Raw genomic sequence first — 26,456 nt, 5'->3', positions numbered from 1 at the left:
TCACTTAACGGATTTTGACCAGTTAAACTTGAGTTAAGAATTGTGCATAGCAGGCTGGAGAGATGGCTCAGAGGTTAAGAGCACTGACTGCTCTTCCGGAGGTGCTGAGTTCAATTCCCAGCAACCACATGGTGGTGTACACGCAGGCAGAACACTGTATACATAATAATAAATTAATTAATCTTTTTTAAAAAAGAATTGCGCATAGCTCAGAGTTTTGCTTTTCATTTTACACCCCCCACACCATTTTGATGATTTTTGAAAATATATATAGCAGCCCAAATGGTTCCTGACCATCCTCCTTCCTAATTAAAACGGGAACATGTTTCTCATAATTTCCGTGTACCTGGTTCTTCCTTCTTAGGTCTTTCCCACACTGTTTTCAGTTAACGTGCCTTCTAAAGCTCAGTGTTCACAATGAGTCACTAAAAGGGTAAGTAACATATTAGGGGCTTGCAAAACGCAGAGGTAGAAGGACTGGATTCCTGATCAAACTGTGCTTTGACTTTGCCTGTAGGAATTGTGGAGGAATTGCCTGCAGTGAAGAAATATGTAATCATGGATTCGCCTTGCTAACCACCACCACCTGTTCTGATAAGCCAGGAAGTGGGTGGAGGAGAAGAAAAAGAAGCCAACATGAAGCTAAAGCAGCGAGTTGTGCTGTTAGCAATACTCCTCGTCATCTTTATCTTCACCAAAGTTTTCCTGATAGACAACTTAGATACATCAGCTGCCAACCGAGAGGACCAGAGGGCTTTTCACCGAATGATGACTGGCTTGAGGGTGGAGCTGGTGCCTAAGTTGGACCACACCCTGCAGTCTCCTTGGGAGATTGCAGCCCAGTGGGTGGTACCCCGGGAAGTGTACCCTGAAGAGACACCAGAGCTGGGAGCAATCATGCATGCCATGGCCACTAAGAAAATCATTAAAGCTGATGTGGGCTATAAAGGGACACAGCTTAAAGCTTTACTGATACTTGAAGGAGGACAGAAAGTTGTCTTCAAACCTAAGCGGTGAGTCTTCATCTTAGAAGGTGTGCGTGCTGGTTGCTGACTCGTTCAACTTGGGGTTTATATAAGAGCATTGTCCTTGCTGTTCTTTTCAGTAAAGTGACAGAGCTAGACTGGAACACCCCCAAAATCCTTCTACTTAAGTCTCTTTAAAAGCCAGGTGTGGTTTAGACCTGTCATCTGCACTCAGGAGAGTGAGGCAGAAGGGTTGTTACAAATTCAAGGGCAGCTTGGACTATAAAGTTACAAACAAACAACTGAACTTTTCAACAGAGCTAATCTTGAGTTCTCTGGGGCTTTGTTTGTTTTGAGACAGTTTCTCTATATAACCCAGGCTGGCCTCAACTTTGTGATCCTCCTGCATCCATGCCTAGCTGTTCATTTCTAATATACTAAACATCTTCAGTTTGGCAAATATTAGAGATACAAGATGAATAGAGTAGATAAACAATTTAGTGCCCTCTCCCTCCAAAGTACAACTGAACACTGGATATCCGAAGCCCAGGGACATGGAGTTAGAATGGGGTGCCTCTCTCAGTGCTGAAGCAGTTTCAGGTTCATGGAACAATTAAGAATACAGATGAGTCCCATTAACTACCTTTCCTTCTAGTTTTCCCCTGTTACTAATGCTGTTCATTAATCCAGTTGATGAGCCAATAATACTATGTTAATTAAAGTTCATGGTTTGGCTGGGCCTAGTGGTGCACACCTTTAATCCCAGCACTTGGGAGTCAAAGGCAGTCAGATCTCTGAGTTTGAAGCCAGCCTGGTGTATGTCATGTGTTCTAGGACAGCCAGGGCTACATGGTAAGATCCTCCTTCAAAAAACCAAAAGACAAACCAAAATAAAGGGGGTTGGGCATGGTTTACATTACAGTTCACTCTTTTGGAGATTATAGTTTGGATTTAGACAAATGTTCCTCACTGTAATATCTTGTGGAATAGTTTCTCCTCCCTAAAAATCCTCTGGGCTGCACCCTCTTTCCTCTCTGCTCTTGAACCCTTGACATCTACTGGTGTTTCTAATGTTTTCAATATTTTCTGTGAGTGAAACATGGTATGATGGTTCATATTCATTTGCTGAAGTTAATCAGCAGTGAATGCTTTCAGAGCGGGACTAGACATTTCTCATTTCTCTGTGAAACGTTTTAGAGAATCATACCTTTTGATTTCTTGCTAGAGCGGAGGAAATAATATGGGGGAAAGTTCTATGAAATTTAACTCCCCTATTAATGCATTATCCATAGTAAAGCACAGCTGGAGTATGGATCCATTTAGAATCCCAGAAATGGAAAGGGTCAGCGTTTGTCTGGACCTGGAAAACATTGGGCAAGTTAAAAAATGCAGTAGAATGCAGGTGTGGTGGTGCACATCTTTAATCCTAGCACTCAGGAGGCAGAGGCAGGAGGATCTCTGAATTTGAGGCCATCCTGGTCTACATAGTGAGTTCAAGGACGGCTAACTGTGTAGAGACCCTGTCTCAAAAAACAAAACAAGGAATGCAGTAGAGCTGTGTGGTCATGCAGACCTGTTATCCCAGCACTTCCAAGACTGAGGTAAGAGGCCCAGTTCAAGACACCGTCTTAAAAAGGAGGAGGAAGAGGAGGAGGAGGAAGAAGAAAAAGTCTGACTGGCTGTTAATGTGGGAAAGTGGCTATGTAGACTTGAGATCTAATTTCTCTTGAGTACACACCATTTGCCAATATCTTTAATGCATCGTCAGTTCCGTTCCTGTTTCCACAATAAGAAGCTGATTTGACAGTGGCCTCCTAGTGATTTAGTAGAGCTGGAGCTTGGCACCAGACTGTCAGATTTTAAACAGCTCCTGTTCTACCATACAGTTTGTTTGTTTGCTTCCGATAAGCTTGATGATGTGGAGGGCCATCTGTGAAAGTCAGAAATTATTAACTTAGGGGTTTTTTTTTAAGTGTGTGTGTGTGTGTTACGCATATGTGCTGTGGTGTATTTGGAAGTCAAGACAACTTATAGAAATCAGTTTTTTTCCTTCCACCATGTGGGTCTCAGGGATGGAACAAATGTCGTCAGGCTTGGCGGCAAGGCTTTCACCTGCTGAGCCAGCTCAGTAGCCCACTAATTTAGTTTTGAAGTGTAATTCTTGATCTTTTGGGTCATAGCGTAAGGGATTAATAGCATAAGCAGTGTGGGGATGAAAAATTGTATGGAAAGAAACTAGTTCTGACTATCCTGTGGTTAAATGACCCACATCTACTGTTTGTACGCTACAGAATGAAGGGCGACCGCATGTGTTGGAGACAGATATTCCTGGCAGCTGTAGATCATGGGTTTTACACATGTGCTTGAGATGCTCAAGGAAGGCACAATGGAGGCTGGAAAGACCAGACTGCTGCGTAGGAGACAGGGCGAGGGACAGCTGCATAAGCCCCACTCACTTTTGCTTCATCTCATAGCTCGTCATCACCCCGCCATCCCTCCACCTTCCTCTCCCAGTTCCTGAATGCCATTCCCCTCCCCTCCCCTCTTTTCTTAGACAGGGTCTCAGCCCTAGCTGACCTGGAACTCATGTAGACCAGGGTGGCCTTTAACTCATCCTCCTGCCTCAGCCTCAATGCTGAGACTAAAGGTGTGTGCCACTATGCCTAGCTCCTTCATCTTATCACTGTGCGCCCCAGCTTTAAAACACTCAGGCTCTTCTCATTGTGCCCCAGACAGTCTATCCTCTACAGCCTAACAACAGAGGTCCTCGAAGTGTGGCCTTCCTGCCTGTGCTCAGCCTTATTCTTCCTCTGCTCTTTGTTTTGTCAGGAAAGATATCCCAGCTCTTCCCTGTCATCCCCTGAACAGTTCATTTCTGCTCCTCCCCTCAATGTAGATGTATCCATTCTAGAAATAAATTTATTTTTACAGGCAACAACTGCAGTTATCTTGGGAAAAAGACATAAAGCAGGGAGCTAACACTAGATAAAAGTGTATGGATGATCTTAGTACATGCTGAAAGGGCCCTTGGTGAGGAGAATGAGATCCAGACTCCTAGCTTTTCATATTTCACATGCTAAAGCATGAGCTAAGGATTCAGACCTTGAGCAGGGCCTGGTGGCCCACGTCTTTAATCCCAGCCCTGGAGGCAGAGGCAGGCATATCTCTGCGTTAGAGGACAGCCAGGGAGACACAGAGAAACCCTGGCCGTGGGGCGGCGGGGGAGGGGGGCCAGGGAGAATGCAGACCTCAGGACTAAGAGGATGGCTCATTTAGTAAGTTTGAGCCTCAGAGCCCACATAAAACCCAACAGGAATGGGCTGTGGCTATAGCTCAGTGTAAACTGGTCTGCGAGCATGAAAACCTGAGCTTGGATCCCTAACACCTACATGAAAAGCCAGGAGTGGTGACTGCAATCCTGGGACTAGGGAGGTAGAGACAGGCAGATCCCCCCAGGGCTTGCTAGATCACAGTCTACCTGTCTTAGTCAGTGTTCTATTGCTGTGAAGACACCATGACCAAGGCAACTCTTATAAAAGAAAACATTTAATTGGGAGCGTGCTTACAGTTCAGAGGCTTAGTCTGTTATCATCATGGCAGGGAGCATGGCAGCAGCAGGCATGGTGCTGCAGCAGTAGCTGAGAGTCACATGCTGATCCACAAGCAAAGAGGGGAGCATGGCTGGCATGGGGCTCTGAAACCTCAAAGCCCACCCTCAGTGGCACATTTCCTCTAAAAGGCCACACCCACTCCAAGGCCACACCTCCTAATCCTTATAATCCTTTCAAAGAGTGCCACTCCCTGGTGATGACTAAGTATTCAAATATTGGAGCCTTTGGGGGCTATTTTTATTCAAGCTACCACACTGGCTTTGGGTTCAGTAAGAGATATTTCTCAAAAATAATAAGGTAGGAAGCAATAGAGGAAAGACATCTCTGCATCTGGCTCCTCCAGACACTCACAGACAGACAGACAGACAGACAGACAGACAGACACACACACACACATCTATACACAGATACTTGTGAGAACAAAGACAGGCATGGTGATATATGCGTGTAATCTCAGTACTGAGGAGACTGAGTCAGGGAGATCCCTGGGTCCCACTGATCAACCAGTAAGTTCCATGTCAATGAGAAACTGTTTTAAAAGTTAGCTGGCGCTTAAGGAATGGTTATCTCTAGCAAAGCTCCCGCTCTGCTAAAGCACTAGGAGGCCACGGTCATATCAGCTTCTTACTGTGGAAACAGCAACTGAACTGACTAAGCATTAAAGGTATTGGCAAACGGCACGCATGCATACACACCCGTACAATTAGTGCACAGAACAACCCTACAGACACATGCAGCGCAGAATTCCTCCCTCCTGCCACCCATGCGGTTCTTTCATTTGATTCCCACTCCTCTTGCTCTCGAGCTCATGCCTTTCCTCTGAGCAGCCGTTAGATATATTGGAGAGGTGTGTAGTGCTTTAGCAGGAGGATGGACTGTGCCTCATCACGTACCTTCTTGTGACTATGCGGAAGTCCTGAAATGTATTCAAGGGTGTTCCCCAGCTGTATGGCCATCTACACCTGTGGTTGGGAGGAAAGTGCTTGTTATAGTCAGCTTTTGCTGCAGTGCTGTTTTAAACTGACAGTTCAAGGCAGCCATTGTACACCCAAGACGCCTAGGTAATTCCTTGTACTAGGAACTTAACACATGGTACGTGGATCAGGCTGACGGTGGTACACGATTGCCTTCTGACAGGACTCCTTCGGCACTGTGCCTGGAAAATAAGCTTTAGACGAGGGTAATGACGTTGGCAGTCATTACTTGTAGTTCCATTTTCCACTTGGTGATCAGTGTTTTAGCACTGGAAATCCTGTGTTCAGTGGGACTGCTTGCTCTTTCCTGAGTCTCAGCTTCTAGTTCACAGTTTGCCCTATAGGTCCCCTTTGGTTCAGGGATGCAGGTGGGCAGCCACAGGTGAGTTTAATATTTTTTCCCTTCCAATTAGCAGATTTAAGTTGTATCTTTAAAAATGAGTTGTTGAAAGAAAGGTGCCGGCTTTCCTTTATGTAATGCATGTGGCATATAAAATCATCAGAACGCTGTTTAAGATGAAAGAGACCTTAGAAGTTCCCCCAGTCCAGTCCCTGCTCTTACAGTTAAGGGATGACTGACACCAGGAACAGAGAGGCTTTGCTCGAAGCTCTCCTGTCACTACCAGTCCAGGGTAAACTTGAAAAGAGGACTGGAATGGCTGTTGAAACTGCTGCTTGCAGAGGCAGCTTTCCCTTTCTATAAACAAAACAGGGGTGTCGGGAGGAGCTTCCCCAAGATATTTAAACTTCTCCTACAGCCTTACAACAGGCATTCTGGTAAGCAACAGCATTCTTGATTTATTTTTCCCAAAATGTTAATAAGCGTTTTAAAAGACATTTACTAAGCAGCATGACCCTGGGTAGAGTACTATGCTGGAAATCCTTCCAGAAACTCACCTTGTGGCTGTACATAAACTACAGTGAATGACTTTTTTAGGCGTAAACCTAATGTCATCCACGATTTACTCAGAGTGATTGTTGAGGTAGAAGCAGTATTCTGGTTTTTGTCTCAACTCATCTCTTCATCTCCCAGCCATTTGTGTTAACACCCAGTTCTCAGTGTAGACAGAAGAGGAGTGTGTGGACTGGCTCAGGCTTGCTCAAGTGTGGATTCTACCTCTTGAGCTGTCACTTCCAGTGCTGATGTAACTCACGTCTGCACCTGTGTTTCCTGTTCCCTTTGCAGGTACAGCAGAGACTATGTGATAGAAGGGGAGCCGTACGCTGGTTACGACAGGCACAATGCAGAGGTGGCAGCCTTTCATCTGGACAGGTATGTGTCATCTCTCGAGAGAACTTGGGGACTTCCTCAAGACATGAATGATGCAGCAATAACATGGGCTTGCTCCCTGTTTATAGCTGATGACATTTGTGCCATTGTAGTTCTGTAAGTACCTAATATTTGAGTGCTGCCTAAAAATCCACAGTAAATTTTTTAAGACATTTATTTTTCTTTGATATATATGGGTGTTTTGTTTGCATGTATGTCTGTGCATCCCATGTGTGTCTGGTGCCCAAGGAGGCCAGAAGGCAGGCTTGGAGTCCCTGGAGCTAGAGGTCCAGATGTGGGCTTCTGTGGGAATGCTGAGAACCAGATTGAGGTCCTCTGCAAAAGCAGCGAGCGCTCCTGACCAGAGCCACCTCTCCAGCCCCACTAGGGTTAAACACTGTAACCCCAGACTTTCACTTCCCATTACTTCACTTCATTTTTGGCATGCCTTATGTTGTCAGGGTTGAAGGTATTAATTGGTAAATACAATGCCATAATGAAAACAGAAGTTTGAATTCAAATCTCTGTATTGAATTGGCCATTAGTTGGGCCTTATAGTCCTGTCGTTTTCTTTCTGTTGTAATACGGACTCATTCCAAAGCTGAACACATATAGCATGGAATTGAGAATGGATTTTGTTGTTCTTTTTTTTTTTTGGTTTTTCGAGACAAGGTTTCTCTGTGTAGCCTTGGCTGTCCTAGATTGCTTTGTAGACCAGGCTGGCCTTGAACTCAGAGTGATCCGCCTGCCTCTGCCTCCTGAGTGCTGGGACTAAAGGCGTGCACCACCACGCCCGGCAATTTTGCTGTTTTTTTTTTTTTTTTTTTTTTTTTTTTTTTTTTTTAATTTTGTTGTTCTTTATACAACATATACATACACAGCTTCAAAATCAGAATGATTAACAACAACAAAGTCACCACGAATTCTATTATAAAGCCAGTAGCTGGTTGTGGTGGCACACACAATCTATAACCTTCATGAAGGAGACAAAGGCCCCAGGGACTGGGACCTCAAAGCTGGTTTGTCCTACATGGTGAGATTAAAGCCAGTCTACACATAGGTTGTCTCAGAAAGCTGGAGGTATGGGGACCCTCTAGAAATATCAATACTGTTTTTACAGGTACCGCTTAGCCAAGTTGTGGTTCCCAGTTCCTCCTCACATGCACTCAGTCTCTAGTGACAAACACTAAAAGACATGATTGTGGGCTAGGGAGAGGGGAGGTGGCTCAGGGGTGCCTATCTATAGGTGACCCCTAGCAGTAAAAAGAGAGCAAGAGAAAGAGAAGCTTTTTTTTTTTTAATGAGAAAAATCAAAAAAAAGAAAAGGCAAATTTTTGTCTTTTTCCCGATTAGGAAGAGTTCTCTTATACACACACACACACACACACACACACACACACACACACACACACACACACACACACACATACACACACACAGAGACAGACAGACAGACAGTAGTAGAATATGGGTCAAGAGCACAGAGAACTGCGATTGGAAAGATAGCTTAGTGGTTAAGAACATTTATTGCTACTCTTCCTGAGGACCTGGGTTCAAATCTTAGCGCCTCCACAACCATCTGTAACCCCAGTTTCAGGGAAGTCAACAGACATTCAAGTAAAACATTCATACATGTACAGTAAAATAAATACTTTTTAAAAATTAATTTTTATTTTATGTGCATTGGTGTTTTGCCTGCATGTATGTCTATGTGAGGGTGTCATATCACTTGGAGCTGGGTTACTGACAGTTGTGAGCTGCCATGTGGGGTCTAGGATTTGAACCCAGGTCCTCTGGAAGAACAACCAGTGCGCTTAACTGCTGAACTATCTCTGTAGCCCCAGTAAATACTTTAAAAGAGAAGAGGGGGAGGGGAGGAGAAGGAGAAAAGCTATTACACAGAGAAACCCTGTCTTGAAAAATCAAAAAAGAAGGGCTAGAAAGATGGCTCAGCAGTTAAGAGCACTGGCTGTCCTTCCAGAGGTCCTGAGTTCAATTCCCAGCAACTACACGATGGTTCATAACCATCTATAATGAGATCTGGTGTCTACTTCTGGCCTGTTGGCTCCCATGCAGGCAGAATAATATATAAATATAAATAAATATTTTTTAAAAAGAAAGAAAGAAGCCAGATGGTAGTAGTGCACACCTTTAATCCCAGCACTTGGGAAGCAGAGGCAAGTGGGTCTCTGAGTTCAAAGCCAGCCTGGTCTACAAACTGAGTCCAGGACAGCCAGAGCTATACAGAGAAACCCTGTCTAAATAAATAACTAATAAGAAAAATGAAAGAAACACATACAGAGCTGAGCACATAGTGCTCAGCTGTAATCCCTGTGTTAAACAGCTAAGGAAGAAGAAGCAGTTTTAGGCTAGCTTAGGTTACTACATAAAAAGACAAGTGGATAAATATGGTGAGTAGTTATGAGGATAATAGCAGTTATTAGACAGGCTTCTTGACACTAGAAATGTTTTTAAATCCTTTAAAAACGATGGCTTGCTATTTTCACCCACTGAAATGACAACTTTAAAAAATATAATGTTTTATTGTCAGGAATATATTGAATTCATATGCTGTTTAAAACATTGTTAATTTTGTTCTTTCTGTTAAGAACTTTTTTTTTTCTGAGACAGGGTTTCTCTGTGTAGCCTTGGCCATCCTGGACTCACTTTGTAGACCAGGCTGGCCTCGAATTCACAGCGATCCGCCTGCCTCTGCCTCCCGATTGCTGGGATTAAAGGCGTGCGCCACCATGCCCGGCTAAGAACTGTTTTTTTTTTGTATCAGAAATCTTACTGTTCATAGCCTTTAAAAAAAATATAACTACATTTTAGTGCACATATCTAAGATATTTCTAGGAAGTACTATGAAAATATAAAAGAAAAATTAAAAGTATATACAGACGTACCTTACTAGCATTTTGTAGTAGAGAAAACTTGATAGTAACTTAATACCTCTAGGTAGGGCAAAGGGAACATGAGTATAATACTGTGGATGTTTGCAGCCTTTTAAAGGAACTCAGGCAGAGGTGCACGAATCCATCTCATTTAATGGCACACTAGAATTAGACTGTCCCCAGCCTAGTCTACTGTCTCCCTCAAGACCTTCTACTTTCTGCCCAGCCAGTGGTACACAACTTTAATCCAGGCCTTGGGAAGCAAAGGATCTCTGAGTTTGGGGTCACATGGTCTATTTAGCAGTTCTAGGACAGTCAAGGCTACATATTAAGACTATCAAAAAACAAGTGGGCGTGGTGGTGCATGCCTTTAATCCCAGCACCTGGAGACAGAGGCAGGTAGGTCTCTTGTGTGTAGGAAGCCAGTCTGGTCTACAAAGCAAGTTCCAGGACATCCAGGGCTGTTATACAGAAAAACCCTGTTTAAAAAATAAAAAACAAATAACTACAACAAAACAACAGCAAAGAAAATAAAAACAAATAATTATTTTCTAGTGCCTATTAGAAAGGCCTTCAAATGTGTCTTTATTTAAACTGTCCTGTGGGTGTATTTTTTAGTCAGTTTCCAGTTTGTCAAAGTTTTATCAAAGCTTTTAATCCACATGAGGCTAAGCACAGTATTTTCTTAGCAGTTATTTCGAGTTTTGATTATGAAACATTTGTAGCAGAAGCAGAGGGTACTGTGACACCATGTTCCCGTCCCCTAAGGCTAACAGTTTCTTATATTTTGCCTGACTTGCCCACTCCTTTTTAGCTGAACTGTTGAATAATGTACATCTTGACAAACTCATGAATATATGTACCTCTAAAAACCAAAATTTACTCACCTACCTACCCACCTCCAGAACTTTGGTATCTTTAGCAGGATTGGCCATGGTTTTTGAGATTTACTTAAAATGCGTCTCCAGAGATTTCTCTCTTCTCTCCTCAACCCTCAAAACTAGGATTTTGGGTTTCCGCCGAGCTCCCTTGGTGGTTGGCAGATACATTAATCTGCGAACAGAGATCAAGCCTGTTGCCACGGAGCAGCTGCTGAGCACCTTCCTCACTGTAGGTAAGAGATCATAGAGGGTATTTAAATAGGGGGGATCAGAAGGTGACCAGGCGGGCCATCATTGAGCAAGTGGATTGATCACAGCTCTTTTATTCATAAAGAACTCAAAGGAATGTAAAAGCAAATAGGCAGCGTGGTCTCGTGTTACTGTGGAACTTAGGTCTAACAGTGGGAGTAGGAAGTGAGAATTTCTCCTTAATACACACTTCTTGAAATAAGAAGTGAAGTCATTTACCAGTGGTGAAAGTGGTAACTTTATTTCTGCTTGATCTTCCCGCTAAGTCTCAGATGCAGGATTTGGTCTAAATCAGTTACTGTCTGCATATCATTGTCCTGGTTATTTTTTATCTATGTGTTCTCTTGGGAACTGTCTTCTGAGAAGTCAGGACACCCAGGGCTAAGGACATGTCTCAGTCAGTAAAGTGTTTGCCATGCAAGCGTGAGGACCTGAGTTTGGATCCCCATACCCGTGTTTGAAAGTGGTCACCTGTAATGCCCGCGCTGAGGAAACAGAGACAAGCAAATCCTTGGAGCTCACTCTCCTCCCAGTGTAGTCAGCTTGGTGGTAGGCTCCAGGTTCAGTGAGAGGCCCTGTCTCACAAAGTAAGGTGGGGAGCAGTTGAGGAAGGCACCTATCAACTTCTGGTCTGCACATGCGTACATACACATAAACATAAATAATAATGAGTGGAGGAAACCTGAAGCAGCGCTAAGATGGTCAGAAGTTCTCCTGTAGGATTGCATTTGGGCCATTGCTCGTCCTTCAAGAGTTAGTCCATAACTCATGGACCTGGGTGTGAGTGCCCTGGCCCTGGTTCCCGTTGTATTTCTGCAGTGCAGGGCATCTATCTACTCATGCTGTTCTTGTTGTGTGCCTGATAAACAGGAGGAATATGGAGATGCTATGTTCTCTTGGCCTCTTGGTGGTGACTCTTTTGGTGATTCAGTGTTTGTTTGTTTGTTTGTTTGTTTGTTTGTTTTTGAGACAGGGTTTCTCTGTGTAGCCTTGGCTGTCCTGGACTCGCTTTGTAGACCAGGCTGGCCTCGAACTCACAGAGATCCACCTGCCTCTGCCTCCCGAGTGCTGGGATTAAAGGTGTGCGCCACCACCGCCCAGCTTCACCTTGCTTTTTACAAGAATGAATAGATTCATATTTTAAAATGAGGTAAAGCAATGCCTGTCTCAAAAAATAAAATCTACAAGAATGGTAATACAATATGGAAAACTGATTTCTTTTAGTGACAAAGTGACAGGAAATTCTAATGGTATGGTTCTGATTGAAACACTAAAGTTCAGATAGATATTAGTGAGAATAAAGTTATAATTTTCCAGTTCACCCCACCAGCCCTCGAGTTAACATTGATCAAGGCTGAGGCCAGACATGCAGAAAGAGTGTGAGCTCAGGTTGAAGGTGCTCGTGGGTTTAGCCAGTGAGGAGAGGAGGTAGTCAGGACAGGGTCACTGAAAGGCCTATGCGTCATGCTTGGGTGCCAACACTTCTTAGGCAACGGGGAGCTGCTGAGGGGACCTAAACAGGAAGCGAACAGATTTGAATTTAGGAAGTGAAGGGTGGCAGTCTTGTAGAGGGTGAACGGTGACGAGGAGAGTCAAGAGGTGAGAGCCAGCCCTGTGGGCTGTCGAAGTAATTCTGAGAGACAGAACTAAGGTAAGGATGGGATAGAACAATTGAGAGGCGTTTGAGAACTGGTACATAAACAGTGCGGTGAGCATCTTGGCTAGGAAGAGCAATACGTAGAAAGGAAAACTTAAGAATGACTCTAGATTTCTAGGTTGGTTGGCCAAGTGACTGCAGAGCTGAGGGTGTGCAGGAAAGCCTGAAGTGCTGCAGAAAGAGGATGCATCTGATTGTGTCCGGATCATCTAAGAGTCTGTGTGTAATAGCTGAGATGGGGGCTTAGATTTGATAGTTCGCCCATGGGGAATAAGGAGAGCTCTGCGATCACATAAGCGGTTTCCGGAGTTGAGTGTGTCCACGCAGTGGTCAGAGGCTCGGAGGCTCAGGCTCACCAAGCGTATTGGGGATATTGAGTCAGGAAAGCACATTTAGTGTCAGACACACACTAAGCACTGGCACAGACTTGTTTCCGTTTCACAACCTAGCGGTGAAGGAGTGAGCTGCTTGGAGAGCTGTAATTACATGCTCAGCACCAGGCAGCCCCCGACTGAGATAGTCTGTGTTGTAAGGGCTGGCTGTGTAGCATAGGCGTGGTGGTAGAGTACCCGCTCAGTATGCCGCAGTCTCTGGGTTTGATCTCCAGCCCCAACCCCCACATTTGTATTTTACTCCCGAATCTGAATAAACCACAAACTCTTAAGTAATGCATTATACTTCTTTTCTTAAGTAAGACTCTTATTCAGCAAACTCCAGTGTTTGGATTTTCCCCATAGATTATCTCACTTGCTTTGTTTTGTGTGTTTTAATTATTTTTGGTTTTTGTTTGTTTTTTCAAGACAGAGTTTCCCTGTGTAGCCTGTCCTGTCCTGGACTCTCTTTGTACATCAGGCTGGCCTCGAACTCACAGAGAACCACCTACCTCTGTCTCCCAGAGTGCTGGGATTACAGGTGTGCACCACCGCACCTGGCTGTGTTTTAATTTTGTGAATCAGTAATTCATTCAGCTTGTTAACCTGCTTTAACCATCAAAAGGACTACAATAACACATTCTAGTTCCCTATTAGCAGTTTATTTCTTTTTGTACATACTCTGTCATTCTGCGTACTATATGGTACACTATATGTGCTCAGCACCATGCAGTCCCCCGACTGAGATAGTTTTGCATTGTATTCTTTCTACTTAGCCTAGCAATAACGTTTCTTAATAATTGGTTCCTTATTGTATGACTATAAGTACATATTAATGTTTAGATCTACCATTCTACACAATCTACAGCATGCTATTCATACTTCTATATTTCATTCTTTTTTACTTAATTATAAAAACCTTCACATTCTACATTTGAGAACTTGTTCATCCTTTTGTTGTCTAACTAATGTATTATTCAGAGTTCTCTAAAGGAACAGAACTGATAGAATGAGTGTGTGTGTGTGGGGGGGGGTGTGTGTGTGTGGGGTGTGTGTGTGTGTGTGTGTGGTGTGTGTGTGTGTGTGTGTGTATGTGTAGGGGATTTATTACACTGCCTTACAGACTGTGGCCTGGGAAGTTGAACAATGGCTTCTCTCGATGGAAATGCCAAAGACCCAGTGTTGTTCAGTCCATGGTGCTGGATGTCTCAGCAGCCCTAGAGGACCCTGGAGAGCTGCTGGCCTTCAGTCTGCATTGGAATCCCCAAGAAGTCAGCTCCAATCCCAGGGCGGGATTGCTGCAGCCACGGGAGAGGTGAATTGCTGGCAGGAGAAGCCCAAGAAGGCAAAGCAAAAGATTTTTCCATGCGGGCGAGGTGGCGCATACCTTTAATCCCAGCACTTGGGCAGCAGAGGCAGGTGGATCTCTGTGAGTTCAAGGCCAGCCTGGTTTACTGAGTGAATTCCAGGACAGCCAGGGCTACACAGAGAAAACCTGTTTGGAGGGGAAAACAAAAACAAAAAAAAACCAGTTTTCTTCCATGTCCTTTTATGTTAGCTGCCACCAGCAGATGTGGCCCAGATTTAAGCTAGGTCTTTCTGCTTCAAACAATCTGATCAAGAAAACCCCTATGGGTGTGCTTTGCACCTTGGGCTTTAGTTTATTCCAGAGTTACTCAAGTTAAGGACCAGATTAGCAATCCCAGCTAGTTAGAAAGTATTCTGTTTTAAATCCCTATAACCAGTCCCTTATTGGACTTATATTACTCCAGTATTTTGTATGTACAACTATTATTACCCAGAATTACTTTGTACATATACCACTTCAACCATGAGCAGAAATTTCTAAAAGTTGAAGTGCTAAGGTCATGTGCACCTAGAATTTTAGTGGGTATGGTCACATTACCCCTAATAAACACTTAACTAATTGACTTTACCCATGGCAATATGAGAGTACCCCTGCCCTAGTGTCATTAATAATGCATCTTGAAACTCTTGGGGTTGTTTGTTTCATATGTAGCATCTGTTCATTTGCTTAAGAGCCATTTGTATTTTTGTCAGCTACCTGTCTTTTGTGCACGGAGCCTAGTGGGTACTATTTCCCAGGCATGTCTTCTTCGCCGTCGTCGTTGTTTGAGACAAAGTCTTTCCCTGACGTGAAACTCCCCAACTGAGCTGGCTGCCCAGCAGGGCCCAGAGATCTACCTCTCTCTGCCTATTTACGTTTCCAAGGTCAAGCACAGTTTGTACTACCCAGGACTTAATCAACCATAGTGCACAGCACACCCATAAGGCTGTGACTACTCTTTACCTTAAGATTCCTTCCTTTCTCTCTCTCTCTCTCTCTCTCTCTTTTTTTTTTTTTTTTTTTTTTTTTTCCTTTTTGGTTTTTTGAGACAGGGTTTCTCTGTGTTGCTCTGGCTGTTCTGGAACTTGAGCTATAGACCAGGTTGGCCTCGAACTCAGAGATCCACATGCCTCTGCCTCCTGAATGCTGGGACCAATTGTGCCACTGCTAGCAACCTTAAGATTTTTTAAAAAATAATTTCAACTAATTGAAATTAACATATAGGATACATATAGTTGCAACAATAAAAATATAAATTTAACTTGATTACATTAGAAATACTAACATATTTTAGAGAGAAAACAGACAAGACTCTTAAAGGTCATAAGAAAAAATAATAAACTGAAAATTATTCTGATATTAGATCAAAGAGGGAACCTTTTGATTGTTTAGTTAGTTTTCTTTTGCTTTTTCTGAGACAGGGCCTCTCTCTATAGCCCTGGATATCTTGGTGCTCCCTATGTAGGCCAAACTGGCCTCAAAGGTTTTTTGTTGTTGTTGTTGTTTTGTTTGTTTGTTTGCTTACTTGTTTCCAAGACAGGGTTTCTCTGTGTAGCCTTGACTATCCTGGACTCACTTTGTAGACCAGGATGGCCTCGAACTCACAGTGATCTGCCTGCCTCTGCCTCCCAAGTGCTGGGATTAAAGGCGTGGGCCACCACCGCGCAGCTTCTTTTTTCTTTTTGGTTTTTCTACATAGGATTTCTACGTGTACGCCTGGCTGTACTGGACTCACTCTGTAGACCGGGCTGCCTTCCAACTCACAGCGATCCGCCTGCCTCTGCCTCCCTAGTACTAGGATTAAAGGCGTGCTCCACCACACCTGGCTTAATCCTCCATCTCTTATCAAACTATAATCCACAGTTTGAGCACATTGAGCATACCATTTGAGTCAGTTGTTATGACAGCTGTAAAATGGTGGTTTATAGACTTACTGCAGGCATTTTGTTTAGACAAGAAACTCCCCCCACACATTTATTCATGTCACGATGAACTCACTGACTTACCTTTCTCAGTTGTAATTTCTTAGTGTTATTTTAATGCTGATGTTCTGACTCTAAAGATGAGTCTATAAGAACCCTACAGACCAGCGCCATGACCTTTTGTAGCAGTCGCACTGTTTGCTGAGCACTTCCTTACAGCTGGCAGTGTCTGAGTGCTCTAGGCTCACCAGTACCTCCCCTGATCAGTCCTGGAGGCAGCTGCTTATTCAACAAGTGTCTTTTGTTTGTTTGTTTGTTTGTTTAATGTAGTATTAAAATGTTCTTTAGAGCCAAGTTAGTGGCACATGCTTTTAATTCCAGTACCTAGGAGAGTTGCAGGTACATCTCTCTGAATCTGAAACCAGCCTGGTCTACAGAGCAAGTTCCAAAACAATGAGATCTACAGAGAAACCCTGTCTTAAAAAAACAAAAAACATCTGGGCAGTGGTGGTGCACATCTTTAATCCAGCAATCAGGAAGCAGAAGCAGGTGAAATACCTGTGAGTTTGAGGCTAGCCTGGTCTACAAAGAGAGTCCAGGATAGCCAGGGCTGTTACACAGAGAAACCCTGTCTCAAAAACAAAACAACAATAAAAAAAGAAAGAAAAGAAAACAACAAACAGTGATCTTTAGGAAATGATATGTGGGGCTGGGCATTGTGGTTCATGCTTCGCAGCCTCAAAAAGTGCAAAAGGGGCTGGGTAGCACAGTGGTAGAGCATCACTGAACCCTATTACCACAAGAAGCAGCAGGAAGACGGGAAACCAATGTTTGAGTAAGTCCTGGATTTCATTGTTTCTAGGTTCTCTTGAAGAGCAGAGTAGGAAAGGCATGTATGCAAGAATACACACGGCCGTGTTTTATCTCTGGGTGTGTGTTAAAACCAGATTCTCTGATTCTAATTCGTGGCAGGATGTACTCTAAGCGTCGTACTTTCTGTGTTAATTTCCTTTTTCATCTGTGAGAAGTCTAGTTCTCTTACCCTTTGTCTGTTTACTTACCTGCTCCTGCCTGCCCCATATGTGACCAAACTAAGTATGTGTCTGCTCTCTCTCTTAATTATTGTGAGTTGAGAGCAAGACTGTAATGGTAGTTGACTTCTGAGAGAGAGGCCGAGTGGGAAGGAGACAGGAAGATTTGCTTTCTCATAGCCTTTCATTCATTGCAGATTTTGTTACACTGTCTGCTTTTAGTACCTACAGAGGAAAACACCTGTGTGAAATGGATTAACATCAGGATTTTAATTTTTGTGGCGCCTGTTTATTTAGCTGTTCAGTCTTGTTTGGGGAGAATTGAGTTCTTAATTTTCCTTCTTAAAAATGCCTGGCTCATTTCAATCCTGCAGGGAACAATACCTGTTTCTATGGAAAGTGCTATTATTGCCGAGAAACAGAGCCAGCGTGTGCTGATGGAGACATGATGGAAGGTTCTGTCACACTCTGGCTTCCAGATGTGTGGCCTCTGCAGAAACATCGACACCCCTGGGGCAGGACTTACCGAGAAGGCAAACTGGCCAGGTAAATGCTCCTGTGGGCCATGACTTAGTTCTTCGCTGTGTCAGGCCAGTTGTCTTCCTGAGTGGGAGCAGCCATCTGTGCCAGAGTAAGAACAATTGTGGATTAGGGCAAACCTGCTCAGGCAGGGCCCTGTGGTCAGCAGTGCCAGTGTGTCAGCCATCTTCCTATCACTAAAAAGAGAGATTAAGCTGGATGGCGGTGGTGTACGCCTTTAATCCCAGCAATCAGGAGGCAGAGGAAGGCAGATCTCTAAGTTCCAGGCCAGCCTGCTCTACAGTGAGTTCCAGGACATCCACGGCTGCACAGAGAAGCCTTGGCCTGAAAAAAATAATAATGGAGAGATTAATTTTGCCTCAGTTTGAGAAGGTCACTCCATAATCAGTCACTTGGCCACACTGCTTTGGGCTTCCAGTGGTACAATACATGATTGCAGAAGCTTGTGGTGGCAGAGGCTGTTTATCTTATTGCTCCTTGAAAGAAAAGACAGAAAAGGCCAGGAACAGACTGGCTAAACAGGGACTCCCTGAAACATCCCCATAACCTCTTCATAGCATGTTCCTGGTGACTAAACTTCTATCACACCTTAAAGGTCCAATAGCTCCTGAACGTTTCACAGGTTGAACCAAGCTTTAGTACATGGTCTTTAAGGGACATTTAAAATATAAACCCTAGAGGAGAGGGAGGGACAGAGAGAGAGAGAGAGAGCAGGAGAGAGCGCGCGCGCGCGAGTGCATGTTTGATCTTGCAAAGGGCCTGAATTTGATTTCCTGCTTTCACATTTGGGGCTCCAGCTTCAGAAATCCAGCAGCCTTTTCAGATCCTCACTGGCAACTCTTTCCATGTGGTGCACTTACACACACACACACACACACACACACACACACACACACACACACACACACACACACACACACACACACACCCCTTGGTATGCACACAAGTACAACACACAAATAAAAATAAACTGTTGTTGTTGTTTTTTAAATATAAGCCATAGCGTGTGCAGGTGCCCTCTGAAGGCTCATGTATATCTCATACCCTTGGCCCACTCCAAGAGTTCTCAAGTCTTAACTGTCTCGGTGTTGCTGAGGCCTACATCTAAAGTCTGAGACATTAGGCAAATCTTAAGCTATGAGCCCTATAAAATTTTTTTAAAAGTTATATGCTTGTAAAATACAGTGGCACTGGAGAAGCATTGCCATTCCAACGAATAGGAAAAGAGCCAGGACGGGACAAAAGCAAGAACAGACATAGGCAGTGAGCCAGCCACTGGGTAAAGGTGCCTGCTACCCACGCCTCAGCTGTCAAAATTCAATCCCCAGCTCCCGTATAAGGAGAAGAGAGAACCAGCTCTACAGATTTGTCCCCTGATCTACACGTGTTCTATGCCACTCACACCCAACACATATGTCATGTACACATGTACACACATAATAATAATTTTATTTTTAAAAACTCTAGCTCCATGTCCAGAGCTAAGGGCTGACACTGGTGTAGCGTGAGCTACAAAAAGCTCAGCCAGCCCTGTCTGTCCCTGTGGGTGAATCCCATAAAGCTCCTCTCGAGACAGTTTTGCTCACTGCCCATAGCTTTCCTCAATGGGCAAATATTCCACGTTCCTGGTATCTCAGGCTTTACTCACGGCTTCCTGCTTCACACTCTTGGGCTGTTGGCAGGAATTTCAATTCTGTCTGTACCCTCTCGAGACCGCTCTGGAATCTGAGTAGAAGTGGGTCCACGATCCTTCAATTACATATGCCTGCAGCACGAGCAGCACTTGGATGGTGCCAAGGCCTGGCGCTATGGTAAGCTCATCCAGGCCCTTTTGGACCACGGTGGCTTCTTCGGTGCCTTGATGGTTGAACACAGAAGTTTAGCCTGGCACGGGCAGGATCTTGCGGCTCCTGAGATGCCTCAAGGTCTCTTTCCTACCATCCTAGTGTAAAGCTCTTGGCTTTTTGAAAGGGCATTAGTCTCCCAGCAGTTATCTTGGCTTGAACTTTATATGCGCTTCTTTCCTGGTTCAACTACAAGCTTTTCAGATCTTTTTGCTCTGTATTTTGCTTCCACTTCTCACAGTAAATATGGCTAGAAGCAGAAATTCCCACGCTGGTGCCCTCAGGCCGCCTCTGCTGTGTAAGCCACTCTACAGAGTCTCAGCACGTGTACAAGGCAGACGGGCTCTCTCAAGGATATAGCGTGATTAGCATGCTAGCCCATTTCCCAGATAGTCCCAACCGTCGGCTCAGCCTTTGCTCTGTGTTCCAGCCAGCCTCTGAACCCCCACCAGAACCTCCCAGCAGTCTCTACTTTCCTTAGCATGCTTCTCTAAAATTTTCTAAATTAACACACCAATCCCAAAGGTCTCTGAACCTCCCTGTCAGGGATAGTCACAGCAATGGCCCAACTGTCTGCTTTAGCTTCCTGTCTCTAACAAAATACCTAACATTTTAAATGAAGAGAGGTTCTTTTGGCTCACAGTTTCTGAAATTTCAGCCCAGCCTGGGCTATTACTTTGGGGTTTATGGTAAGACGGTATCAAGGCAATGCGCGTCTGCTGTGGAGGAAAGCTGCTCTCCTCATGGTGGCCAGGAAGCAAACATGAGAGAAGGAAGGCCAAGGCAACCATATCCACCGTCTAGGCTTGCCCCCAACAACTCATCTTCCTACCGCAAGGCCCCACCTCCTAATCACATCACAGGCTGGCAACCACAGTCAGCACCTGGCCTTTGCAGGACTCTTAGGAGCTAAACTGCAGTCCGGAGTGGTTGGCACCCAGTAAGCCCTATGATGCTTCTTGCCTCCAGGTGGGAATACGATGAGAGCTACTGCGATGCTGTGAAGAAAACGTCCCCCTATGACTCAGGCCCACGCCTCCTGGACATCATCGATACTGCTGTGTTTGATTACTTGATTGGCAATGCTGACCGACATCACTATGAAAGCTTTCAAGATGATGAAGGCGCTAGCATGCTTATCCTTCTCGATAATGCCAAAAGGTACGGAGCAGCGGGACCGTGGACCGCCCACATCTGTGTGGAAGAGGCGTGGTCTCTAGGGCACTGTGCAGGCAGCTGTCACACACTGACATGAGTCAGCAGTAGGAGTAACGTGCTCACTTAGGCTCATGCTTTCAGGAGCTTGTTGGCTTCATTGCTTTGGGGCCTGTGATGAGGCAGAATCATCCTCGCTGGAAACACATTTCCGCACCAAGAGTGCATGCCAGATCTAACTTCCTTCTGCTGGGTCCCACCTCCTGAGGCGTCCTTACTTCTAGGTAGTGCTAAGACTGGCCACTAGTGCCCTAGCAGATGAGCCTGGAGCTGGGGTGAAGGACTGGGGACCAAACTGTCCTGGATGTAGTTTCCCAAAAGCCTGACCTCTCACAGCCTCACAGTGGGGATTAGGTAGCAACAAGAGTTTGTGGGTATGTCCTCCTAATGGGAACTTGGGCATAGTGGCTGGTTTCCATGCGCTGTCCTCAGGGCTTGGTGATTCTCTAGTCATTTAGGGGAGCAAGGGGGTGGCTGTTTTTTTCCAGAGCCACCATTCCTTTCCTAACGGAATACCGTTTTTATATTGTCTCAGCCTCAGCCCTGGGCAGTTCTTCTGGTTTGACACTGCCATCAGGCTTACTTGCAGGAATAAGGTTTTAGTGCCTTTTGGGGGACTCTAGCGAGGAGAACCTGAATTTCTTTCCAGACCTTTAGGAAGTGTTACAGGTTTAGGATTTCTGCCTTCTCTCTCTGAACTGAGGACTCACAGTGCGGCCCCACAGTTGCGCTCCAGCGTCTTGGCAGGAAAGGGGTCCTTGTTACACGAGCATATTTGCTGCTTAATACTTCAGTTCAGGCTGTTAATGGCCCTGTGTCTCATTAGTCGTGCCTGGCTTATTTTTAATTTAGATTATTTGAGCTGTTGGAGCATGAAATTGTCTAGCATCACAGTTGGGTTTTTGTGAGCATGTTCTTGCTTTGATGCTGAGAAGGGAACAAATACTTGCGCCTCATTCACTGTCTTAATTTAATTTTCAGCTTTGGGAACCCCTCGCTGGATGAGAGAAGCATTCTCGCCCCTCTCTATCAGTGTTGCATGTAAGTTACACACAGCAGGTGTGTCTGCCTGCACTCCCTTCTTCAGGTTCAGGTACCAGTACCTCACTTTTCTTGACCTTAAAGCATCCCGGTTGCTTTTCCTTCTTCTGTAACACAGAGCCCCGTGAACCCTGACAGAACACATGGAAAGACAGAGGCAGGTCACCCAAAGCTCAGAATTCATTTTTAATTTTGCATCATAAGTTTGTAGTATCTATAGTAATATATGTGTGTTTGGCTTAATATCTCTACTACCTGCTAAAAACAGTCTAGCTAGGCTTTAACCCCAGCACCTAGGAGACAAAAGCAGACAGATCTCTGTGAATTTGAGGCTACCCTAGCCTACATCGTGAGTTCTGAGACAGCCAGGATTACATAATGAGGCAATCTCAAAAAAAATTTTTTAAGATGTATTTATTTATTAAATATACAGTGTTTTGCCTGCCTGTATGCCTGCACACCAGAAGAAGGCACCAGATATCATTATAAATGGTTGTAAGCCACCATGTGGTTGCTGGGAATTGAACTGAGGACCTTTGGAAGAACAGCCAGTGCTTTTAACCTCTGAGCCATCTCTCCAGCCCCTTCAAAAAAATGTTTTAATAATTAAAAAAAAAATCTGTTACAGCCTGTATTCTCAGCTGCTATATCTGGTTTACCTGTGGATTCAAGTCCTCCCATCTGGAGTTTGAATATTTTACCTTGAAATTATCTAAGCAAAAAATAACTTTCTCGGGCTAGAGAGATGTCTCAGAGGTTAAGAGCACTGGCTGTTCTTCCAAAGGCTGTGAGTTCAATTCCCAGCAGCCATGTTGTGGCTCACACCCATCTATAATGAGATGTGGTGCCTTCTTATGGCATGCAGGCACACATGTGGGAAGGGTACTGTATCAATAATAAATAAGTAAATCTTTTTTTAAACCACCCATGCTGGTCTTGAACTCATTAACAGAAGATGACTTTAAACTCCTTATATTCTGCTTGTGGTGGTGGCGCACGCCTTTAATCCCAGCGCTCGGGAGGCGGAGGCAGGCGGATCTCTGTGAGTTTGAGGCCAGCCTGGTCTACAAACTGAGTCTAGGGCAGCCAAGGCTGTTAAACAGAGAAACCCTGTCTGGGGTGGGTGGAAGAAATTATTAAAACAAAAATAAAAAAATAACTTTCTCTAAGTATTTAATAAGTGATTTCAATATATTAGAGAATAAAGAAATTGAGAAGAAGTCAAGAAGATGAAAGAAAGCCTGGGCCTAGGAGCCCCTGCTTCAGGTCCCTGCTCCTGGACCAGCTTTGAAGTTTACATGTCAAGAATCAGTGGGATGGGCTGGAGAGATGGTTCAGTGGCTAAGAACACTGGCTGCTCTTCCACAGGACCTGGGTTCAATTCCCAAAAACCACATGGCAGCTCACAACTGTCTGTAACTTCAGTCCCAGGGGATCTGACACCCTCACACAGACATACATGTAGGCAAAACACCAATGTGCATAACATATAAATAAATAATCAATCAGTGCGATTTGCCTCATTTGGCTCCTGGTCAGCCCAGAAACATAGCATCTGTGGCTTTGCCTTCTTTCTCTTTTTCCCATTTGTTTGTTTGTTTTTCCACTGCTAAGACTACTAGGCAAGTGCTTTACTATTGAATTATACTCTAGCGCCTCTCCCCACCCCCACTTCTTCTGTTGTGTGAGTGCAGGTGTGCATGAGTGTGCACGTGTGTATGCATAGGCTGGAGGACAATCTTGGGTGTCATCTTCAGGAACTGTCCACCTCTCCCCCTTTTTATGAGATGAAATCTTTCATTGCCCTGGAACTCGCCAGGTCGGCCAGGCTGGCCGGTAAGCCCCAGGGGACGCCATCTGCACCTCCATGACTCTCATGTTGCAAGTGTGGGCCACTTCGCCCAGCTCCTTTTCACAGGAAGTGTGGGGAGCAAACTTAGGTTCTTGTGCTTGCAGGGCAAACACTTTACTGAGATATCTCTTCAGCCCACCATCTCCATCCGTTCTTTTTACTTCCTTCCTTCCCTTCTTTTCTTTTCCTTCCTTCCCCAGCTCTTTCCCTGACCCTCCCTCCCTCCGTCTCTTTCTTTCTTTCTTTCTTTCTTTCTTTCTTTCTTTCTTTCTTTTCTTTTCTTTTCTTTCACTATATAGCCTAGGCTGGTCTCAAAATCCCAGGACCCTTGCCTCTGTACCCTGACAGTTAGCTTTTTCCTTTTTCTTTTTCCCAGTAGGAAACAGGAGTCTTTAGAAGGTAATATTTATCTTGGTTAGCGCCAATTCTTCTTACTAATATTGGGGAACCGAAACAGGTACAGTACAGGCACTCAACAACTGGCACCCTGATTTGTAGAGGAAGAGATGACTCTAGAAAACCTCTGACCACCTTCAAGGAGCGTTATGGCCTGCAGAGGGGATCAGAGTGGTCAGATGCCAACACTGGTCTTTATGGACCTGTAACCCCAGCACTGGGGAGATGGTGTAGGAGAAGGAGCTCAGTACCATTCATAGCCATCCTGGGCTACATGAGACCCTGTCTGAAAAAGGGACCTCTCTCTGACCTAGAACTTTCTCTGTAGACCAGGCTGTCCTGGAACTCACAGATATCCACCTGCCTCTGCCTCCCAAGTGCTGGGATTAAAGGCATGTGCCACCATTGCTCAGAAAAAAATAGATATTCTTAAAGTAAATGTTTTTCTATTACTAATGGTAGAATTTTTAAATTTGGAAACATTTGAATCATGAAGTTAAAACCCCTGCCCTGAGTATCCAGGGCTCAGTCCTGAGTATCCAGGGCTCAGTCCTGTTAACGTCACGCACGTCATTCTCGTTCTGTACTCTCACCACTTTAATCCTACGCTTTGTTTTCCCACAGACAGGGAAGGAAAGTTTTTCTCCCTAACTTTCTCAAATCTAACATAATAACATGACGTTTCCCCATGCTATCAGTTGTCAAACCTTTTTAATGGCTGCATGATGTTTCCTGACAGAGTCGCCATAATTTGAAGTATCTCTCAGTTGTTAGACTTTAGATTGATTCAGTTTTCTCCTACTGCTATGAATATGTATACATCTTTGTATGTGTCTCTAATTACCCCCAAAATTCACATCGTGGCAGTACAGCTTACTTCTAATACAGAGAGAAGTCTGAAATAGAAGTGATTTATTTAAAAAAAGAAAAAGAAAAAAGCAACCAAAACACAGAAACTTTTCTACCGTGCAAAGCTTTAAGCTGGATTGGATGGTAAGGTGTTATGTAATTTCTTTTAAAACTTTTTCTTCCAGCATTCGGGTTTCTACCTGGAGTAGACTGAACTACCTAAAGAACGGAGTGCTAAAGTCTGCCTTAAAATCTGCCATGGCCCACGACCCCATCTCCCCTGTGCTCTCCGATCCACACTTAGACACTGTGGACCAGCGGCTTCTGACTGTCCTGGCCACTGTCAAGCAGTGCACTGACCAGTTTGGGATGGATACTGTGCTGGTGGAAGACAGGATGCCGCTCTCCCACTTGTAACTCAACACGAAGCAAGTGGAACTGATTTTTACAAAGATAGAGAAACAGCACAATGAATTCCAAATGGCATGTGACGGCCTGGAAGTGGCCAGCAGCGGGCTCTGGTGGTAGACGACAGTGGCCCTGGCAGTGCTTGGGGTTTTCTGCAGTGGAGGCTGCACACCACAGTTGCAGCGGATCACCTGACACCCTCTGCTGGTGACCTTTCAAGCTGCAGGCACCAGCTCTGCTCAGTCTTTATTCCCACACCGAAGGCCAAGCAGCTGTGACACTGGCTAAGGCATTGGTCCCAGAGTGTGTGTCTGGGGTGAACCTTGCCGTCCTTTCTCCACACCCATGGATTCTGTGCAAACATTTTGCAGTTCCTTGTGTCTTTAAAAAACAAAGAGCAGAACTAGTCAGAGTGAAAAATGTCCTGCTCCTCCATTGTGGCGTCAGACAAAATAGCAGTCTGCTGTGGGAAACCCATTTTTAAGGTGGATAGAAGCAAGGGAGAGGGCAGGAAGGTGTTGGGGCCCTTAGCTATTGGGTGGTGTGGATGTGACATCTCAGGGAAGGGAGGAGGGAGGACTCACTCTGGAGAACCAGGAGGACAACTGACCTAGTGGCAAACAGCTTCCCCTGTGATTAGGTTTTTAGATGTGTCCAAGGCAGACAGTCACATTAAGCAGAATCAGCTCTAGAGGAAGTGCTATTACAACCCACCCGCGCACGGTCCTCAATGGGCACGAGTTTCTCCACCTTCTGCCCGAAGTAGCAAAGCAAACTAAACAAGTACGTCAGGTACCCGTGATCGCTGCCGTCCTCATTGCTCTTTCCCCCTCTCAGCGGCATTGTTTATCTTGAAGCAGACTCTTACTCTAGCCCATGCTGATCTAGAACTTACCATGTAACCCAGACTTGCTTTGAGGTGGCAGCCATCCTCCAGCCTCAGCCTTCCACGTGCCAGGATCATAGGTGTGAGCCCCCAAGCCCAGCTCCCACTTCGCGTCTAAGGTGAACTCATACCCTGCGAGGTGAGTGGCCTGTGACGCTGCTCCTCCTAGGAGGTCGATGGCCCGGTCTGTGCCTTTCTCAGGAGAAAGTGTCCTGCTGGTGTCTGGACTAGGCTTTGATGTGGCCCTGCAGG

General features: G+C 44.9%; 1 protein-coding gene across 1 annotated transcript in view; it reads left to right on the top strand.

Annotated features, from left to right (window-relative positions):
* Positions 1-25,513, top strand: part of Fam20b (FAM20B glycosaminoglycan xylosylkinase) — a 38,423-nt gene extending 12,910 nt beyond the window's left edge. The window contains exons 2-8 of the mRNA XM_051147636.1: positions 518-1,013; positions 6,737-6,823; positions 10,719-10,828; positions 17,548-17,719; positions 20,527-20,718; positions 21,754-21,813; positions 25,096-25,513. Coding sequence (XP_051003593.1) covers positions 637-1,013; positions 6,737-6,823; positions 10,719-10,828; positions 17,548-17,719; positions 20,527-20,718; positions 21,754-21,813; positions 25,096-25,327 — 1,230 coding nt within the window. The 5' untranslated portion in view covers positions 518-636 and the 3' untranslated portion in view covers positions 25,328-25,513. The remainder of the gene's footprint in view (positions 1-517; positions 1,014-6,736; positions 6,824-10,718; positions 10,829-17,547; positions 17,720-20,526; positions 20,719-21,753; positions 21,814-25,095) is intronic.
* Positions 25,514-26,456: the final 943 nt, after the last annotated feature.

Source organism: Acomys russatus, chromosome 6 (assembly GCF_903995435.1).
Source record: "Acomys russatus chromosome 6, mAcoRus1.1, whole genome shotgun sequence".
NCBI lineage: Eukaryota > Metazoa > Chordata > Mammalia > Rodentia > Muridae > Acomys > Acomys russatus.
Note: the sequence above shows the minus strand (reverse complement) of the source record. Positions and strands in the feature narration are given on the sequence as shown.